The sequence below is a fragment of the Hordeum vulgare genome, chromosome 5H (assembly GCF_904849725.1).
Source record: "Hordeum vulgare subsp. vulgare chromosome 5H, MorexV3_pseudomolecules_assembly, whole genome shotgun sequence".
Lineage (NCBI taxonomy): Eukaryota > Viridiplantae > Streptophyta > Magnoliopsida > Poales > Poaceae > Hordeum > Hordeum vulgare.
The window spans coordinates 293,773,371-293,780,373 of record NC_058522.1 but is presented as its reverse complement, the minus strand read 5'-3'; the positions used below and the strand labels follow the sequence as shown (position 1 = coordinate 293,780,373).

The 7,003-nt window shown below is 40.4% G+C and overlaps 1 protein-coding gene across 2 annotated transcripts; it reads left to right on the top strand.

Annotated features, from left to right (window-relative positions):
* The first annotated feature begins 626 nt into the window (after positions 1–626).
* Positions 627–6,728, top strand: LOC123399004. Of its 2 annotated transcripts, none has more exons than XM_045093439.1 (12): positions 627–729; positions 2,257–2,326; positions 2,415–2,468; positions 2,552–2,629; positions 2,726–2,827; positions 2,915–3,168; positions 3,257–3,466; positions 3,555–3,632; positions 3,728–3,829; positions 3,993–4,457; positions 4,538–4,702; positions 6,549–6,728. In XM_045093439.1, exons 1-12 carry the CDS (start codon positions 721–723, stop codon positions 6,618–6,620), a joined length of 1,659 nt encoding a protein of 552 aa, XP_044949374.1. In that variant the 5' UTR covers positions 627–720; the 3' UTR covers positions 6,621–6,728. The 2 variants fall into 2 exon arrangements, with proteins under 2 accessions (XP_044949374.1, XP_044949375.1); XM_045093440.1 differs by having other exon boundaries at positions 630–729; positions 3,555–3,647; positions 6,534–6,728.
* The last annotated feature ends 275 nt before the right edge of the window (positions 6,729–7,003 follow it).

The following is a 7,003-nucleotide window of genomic DNA, read 5'->3' as shown; positions in this document are numbered from 1 at the left end:
ACTGCGTCGACATCGTCGCCCGCGTATTCTTCGGGCCCGAGGACGCCTCGTGTCGGCGGTCGTACTCGTCCGTCTCGCAAATCCGTGGCGACGGTGGGGGATAGGGTTTCGATCCGTATCTGCCTCGTAAACCAGTAAATATACGGCTTTGAGGCTGAGGTTCGCGGGCCACGGTAAAAAAAAATATGGGTCGGACGAGCATACGGGCTCTGTTCTGTCCAGAAAATTGAATCGAGCCCGTATGCACGTAAGAATTATACGGGTTCGTACATTATACCGTGTCGCCCCTCCATGATTCTCAGATTTGGTTTTTTTTTCACAACGATATAACTTTTTACAAAAAAAATAGTATTCCTTGTGTCTCAACATAGATTTCTTAACCCTAAGAAAATAGGTTTCTCAGATTTATCAAAATATGAATGTAGCTGAACTAGAACATTCCCTCTAATAATAATTACTTCTTTCAAAACAATAAAATTACTTTACCACCACTTAATTTAGGTGTAGTGTAGTTTGCGTCAAAAAAATTTAGCTTCCCCTAAAAGTTCCCACTAAAAAATAGCCTATATTTAACCCTCCCACGAAATACCTTCCTAAAAGATTATTACCCCGATTATTATTCTAAACCGCGTCTTACTGGGCGATTGGCTCTGAGCTCTCCTCCGACGGCGTCATGACGGCGTCAACACAGCGAACCACGTCGGAGTCAACTGCAGGGGGATGTCTCAGGTTGTTCTTTCCCTGATCTCCTCCCATTCTAGAACAGAAATCCTCCACCACCAGCGACAGCTAGCGCGTGCGGTTCCCGACGTAGGCCCAGCCGAGGTACATCCGCACAACGGCAAGCGTGACGGCGAGGATGCCGGAGCCGGTGGCCCCGAGCGCGAGGTGCAGGGCGTCGCCGCCGGCGCCCCCGCGGCCGCCGAAGGCCGCGACGGGGAGGCCGATGAAGAGCGCGAAGGCGGCCCCCGTGAAGGCGAGGCGGGAGCAGTAGAGCACCAGGTCCCTCGCCGCCCAGGAGAAGGGCAGTGACGCGGCCAGCGCCTCGTACTCGTTCACCGGCCGCTGCTCCGCGGCCAGCGCCGGGGCCCGGCGAGGCTCGGGGCGGGGTTCGGGAGGAGCGGGAGGAGGCGGGGGCGTGGAGGGAGGGCGAGGTTCGGGGCGGGGTTCCGGAGGAGCGGGAGGAGGCGGGGGCGTGGAGGGAGGAAGAGGCTGCCATGGGGAAGCAGGGGAGTTGCAGTGCAGGTAATTGACTAACTACTATCTCGATTCACTAGCTTGCCATCGCGAGAGAGTCAATTTGGCTCTCCCAGCCAGGCAAGGATTTAGCTGCAGTTACGAGCTAGCTTGCCTCCAAAAGCAAACAAATCATTACTCCACCAAACACATATGTCACTGTTAGTCATTCGTTTCTCACAAGGGAAACCGAAATGTTATTTCTGCCATTGTTGGATGCTAGCAAAGCTGACGGTGTAGCATGCGTCTGATATTTATGTCTCAAAGAAAACAGTAGGTCATCTATATAATTGAATTCCAAAAGATGAAGAATGAAACATCGGCAAGAGGAGAAAAAGAAGAATATCACTGGTTTGAGAAATGAAACAGTAGGTCATCTATATAATGTATTTGCACTAATTTATTTCGAACAGACCTTGGTGGCAGCATAGGTGAGAGGTCAGTGTGTTGGCATGAGTTCACTCAAGTTGATTTCAATGTTATTTCCCTTGCTTCTTCTGACATATAACAAAATGATAAAAGCAAACCACACAAACATACTTTTAGGTATGAATGACTACTTCCAATTATGTAAGGAAATCATTGATAGATAAAAAAGAACTGGGCTATATTTGGTGTCCCCTTTCTTGCTTCTCCATCAGACCCTGGACCAAGCAGAAATAACATACACGGGCAATGAAGTGTTAACTAACTTTGTGTTCAGAACGTAATTTAAAATCAAGCTAGACATGTTTACATAGGGACTAAGTAGTTTAGCAAGCATGTGAATTTATATTCAAAAAAACTGGATCATAGCAAGATGGTTGCCAATTAGTATAGAGGTCAAGGGCGTATTGATTCTGAAAATTCTTGTAAGCGATGAAGAGGCGTGCTTACCATGTAGAACAATTGTATGTGTGTCTCATGGTCGTACGTTTCTACGGCAAGGACGGTCTCGACTGTCGCTCGGCAAGAAACTCTGCCTACTTTAAGTATTGTGTTTCTTTTGATATTTTTTTCAAATTATGATATTGCTTACAGAATGACACAATGATGAATTCAACACAAGATCCTGCTGGTAGGAGATCGAGTACAATACAACGACAACTTGGTAATAACATTTATATTCACTTCAATTTATGCCATATCAGAGTAGGTAATTAACATTTTGGATTAACAAGCAATTAGGGATGCGTCAGGTAATGTTTACACTTCAGAGGAAAGAGATGATGCACATGACTCCTTTCTGCAAGGTACACGACATCATTAATTCTTAATCACTTATCTGAATGGTGCACATTGATAATGCTAAGTCCCTTAATTTTTTTGTGTTCAGTGAAGAAAGGATCTGTTCTGCTAACAAGGATGGAAAGTATAACAACTTATAAAAACCAACATGGACAGCGGAGATCCGGTAAAAAGTTTATGGCATTTAAGCCATCTGTAACATTTGCTACAATGCAGAAAATCCTGGATTGCTTAATCTTGAAAAATATTAAACATTATACAGGAACTCAAGACCAATCTAACACTCCAGTGTCTGCTAATGACATGTGTGCACTAGAAGAATGGCCATCCCATGCTCGCCGCAACCATGCGCAACTACAGGATGGTACTTGCTTTAGTTTATATTTGTGTCATCATTTCTTACAATCTACTACCCAGTAATACAATAGTTCTTGTATGATGTGGGATGTAGAAGCTGGTGGACAGAAGAAGAAAGGGCGAGGTGTTCTAAAAGGTTTTAAAGCATCTAAGAAGCGTTTTGCCAATGGATTTGCAAAGCTAAATATTGCATTCTCTGAAAAATTGGGTGGTACAGTAGGAATGAACTATCGTTCATTCAAGGATGAGGTGGTAGTCATAATGAAAAGAAAGTTACCACTCATTGGAGTAAGGAGGTGGTCGGACATTCACCCTACCATACATCGACTCATTGTTGCAGATATGATAGTGCGTACAATCTTTTTCACATGTGTTATCTTACTTTACTATCTATAATGTAGTGCTTATGTATGTTCATTTGTTGTATGATTTACAGGATAGATGGGATCTCGAAGATACACCTGACACAGAAGAAAAGGTACTCACAATTGCGAAAGAGCGGTACAGAGGCTGGCGATCAACTCTAAGCTCCACTTACAAGGCATACAAAACAGATGCAGCTAGATTGGCTAATCTACCGGAAGATTTACAACCAGAAGAATGGGAATGGATGATTGAGTACTTTGGCACTGGTTTAAAATTCCAGGTTATCTCTAAGAACACAATTTGTCTACTATGTGTTAAGATGAAATGGCTTGTTTGACTCGTTATATTTGGTTTTCATGAATTGATAGGAACGCAACCAAAAGAACACCGATAACCGTAAGAAACAGAAGACAAAACACAGAATTGGATCAAAATCTTACTCGCAAGTAAGTTTTGAGACGGTATGAGTCTAACTAATTATTTATGCCTCGTTGCTAAACATGGTTTCATGTTTCAATCTTCTCATTGTTATCACTTGCAGAGAAACCCGGAAACTGGAGAAGAGCCAGATTGTATTACTCTGTGGGAACTCACCCACACGAAGAATGGAACATGGTCTAACACAGAGTCACATGATGTTTATGTGAGTACACTGACTTTTGATATTCTATAGTTATTCAATGATGTGCATTCGACATGCTTCATCATCAGCAGGGGTTATTCATGCGTTGGATCGTGTTATTCTTGTTTCATCTTTTATAATGTTAAAATAATGCCATATTTATAACTGTTCTTTCCATTTTCAGGACAAAGCATGTGAAGAGGTTAAAAACAAAGATACTGAAACTCAAGGTCCACTTTCAGATGAGCAAAGACACAATATTTTCCAGACTACATACAAAGGCACTCTGCAATGCAAGTCATCGCAGCCTCGTGGGTACGGATACATGGCCAAACCGTCAACTGGTTCTGAAAGGATTCATATACAGATTGAAGAGCAAGCTCGTGCTACAGCAGCCTTCCAGCAGCGAAACTCTGAGCTCAGCCACCAGGTCAATGATTTACAAGATCAACTACAAGCTGAGCGTGCAAACACACAAGAGATTATTAACTTGGAGCGCGCTGAGAGAGAACAACTTGAGGAAAAGTTAAAAGAAGAGCGTGCTGAAAGGGAAAGATTGTTGGAAGTGGAGCGAACATCAAGATTGAAATTTGAAAAAAGCATGATGGCAAAGTTTGCAGAATTCAGCAAACAGATGGGAACCCAACAGGTGATTACATGCATATGCTTCAAACCTCTTAAGATATATGTTGTTTACTTGCATTGTTAAAAGTGCACTTCTATTTACAGGTGTTTACGAACAGGATTGACAAAGAAAATAGTAATCCAAACTTCCAAAATACTCTTTTACAGAGACCTAGTCCTAATAAGGTTGCAGGTGCAAGGCCAACTGTTATTTCTTCAAATGCGCTCATACATGCTTCAACAAGAAATTATCGAATGTTTAAAGCAATTGTAAGTCACAACTTTGCTTTCTCTTCATTTTCAACTACAACGTTATCTATCTATTATATTATTAAGACAATAGAAAAGGAACGGTGAAGATTGAATAATGAAAGCCATAGATATTTTAACGATGGATATTAATTAGGATACCTACTTTAAAAATTACCTTTTAAAGCCCGCATGATGGTCCTGATATGTATGGGTGCATGCATATATTCTTTTGGACATGCATGTCTGTCGCGTTTGTTTGTACAATGAAAATTTGCAATCAGGTTTGTGTATAGGAGAAGGACACGTGTAAACTATAAACTAGGGATGCTAATTTTTTTTTTAGGGGGACAAGGGACGTTGCAGTTTTTTTTAAAAGGGTTTGTTTTCCGAAGGGATTGTCGTGCAGCTGGGTCCGATTGGAATTCCAATACTAGGAAAGAAAAGAATAACATAGCTGGTCATGTTAGCTGGGACAACAAGCCCAAAAATATTTGTGTGAAGACTATTAGCCCAGCTTTTTTCCCAAACTTTACGCTCAGCATCAATAATGGACTCGTCACCAAGGAGCATTTCAAAGCACACATGCAGCATATCAATCTTAAACCATGGATTAAGGAGTGTAGCAATACCCATGAGGCCTTGATATCTTATATGAATTTATTGACATAAAAAATCATGACATGTTACATTAATATATTAAAAGTATGCATGCATGTACTTATGCAGGACATGTTACATAGTATTCCCAAAGCATAGTATATTGCTTATTATCTAGGGAAAGGTAACTCTAAGGTTTAGACTAAGTTAATTATCTCAGTCGATTGTATATTTGATTATAAAAATATATTTAATAATCTGTTACTTCGTCGATGGTGACATTGAGAATCAACATCGCGTCTGATTTACCCCTCAAAAAATATCCCGTCTCATCTGTAGAGCATGTAAACAAAAACAAAGATAGAACTATTTTATTATTTGAAAAATATGTGATTAATTAGATATTGCTGATTTCTAAGAAAAAGAATTAGATGATGTTGACATCACCCATTATGTGAGAAACACGAATTCTGCACGTACGCGTTTCATGGATGGCTGTCCGTAACATGACATCAACCTTGCCGGTTAAGTTTTTTCCGCAAGTGTTAAGAAAAGTTCTGTACAGCCGGTCGTAAACCGATTGATTAGGTGCCTTGTATCTTCTTTTAGAAAGCTGCCGCGTATCCTAGACCAACATGTATAGGAATTTTTCTTTGTAAATATGGTTAAACCTTGCACGTGTCAGATTCTTAAAATTGTAAACATTATTGACCATAAAAAGGAAAAGATCTGATTGCTCACATTACGTGTTTTCTTTCCTTGTTTTTTCTGTTTCCTAATTATATTTCTGAAATATTTTCCTTGTGAAGATCAGATGTTTTAAAATTAATATAAGTGTGCCTTCAGGAATCCTTTATTAGTTCAAGTATAGCGTATGTCTCCTGGACACCTTCCCTCAGTCTTACAATGCTCACGATGTGGACATGCACGTGAACAGGAATCATGCATACGTGTACTTTAAAACTAATCATGATCGTTCTTTCAAGCTTTTTTTTACTGTTACATCTTAGCCGTTCATTTTCTATCGTTTTAAGTATATAATAGAAGATTTCATAGATCTTTGGAAAGTAAATATTAGCCGTCACATACTGAGTCCCAGAAAATATCTCATCGAAATGATGTGTCCTTTCTTATTAGGACTAGGTCTCTGCAAAAGAGTTTTTTGGATTATTGCAGTACCATCGATATGATTTTTGAGGTATGTTATACTAGGCTCATTAACTGGATGTTTTTTTTGATTTCTTGATTACATGATCCAAATAACTAGCTGGACTGGACTCGAGATGACGGAGGATCCAAAAAACTACCTGGACTAGACTCGAGACCACGCACAATTTAGTCTATGACTGGGCCAGTTTCATTTGATGGTTTGCTATGAGAATTATGAGTTTTATGAATCTATTATATGTACGGTTTTGAATAGTGTAATTGAATGCCATATTTTTTTTTATGGTTGCAATAGGCTATTACCACGACCCCCTTTTGGTTGCCACATGTTTGCACACCGAAAATTATAGTGTTGCAATAGAGCACTTTATATTGTGGCAATAGCTTTGGCACCACAATTTTTCCCCATGATACAATAACTGTGTGGCGCGACAAAAGCAAGTTTTGTTGAAATAGAGTATCACCACGAAAAGTTTACGTTGTCGCGGTAGCTTCTCACTACAAACATGTTGACGTTGCGATAACTATTTGGTGCCACCAAACTAAGTTTTGTTG

Coding starts and splice junctions, on each gene's coding strand:
- LOC123399004 (XM_045093439.1), top strand. Junction 2,630..2,725: donor ACATGGACAGCGGAGATCCG/GTAAAAAGTTTA, acceptor AACATTATACAG/GAACTCAAGACCAATCTAAC. Junction 3,830..3,992: donor CAGAGTCACATGATGTTTAT/GTGAGTACACTG, acceptor TTCCATTTTCAG/GACAAAGCATGTGAAGAGGT.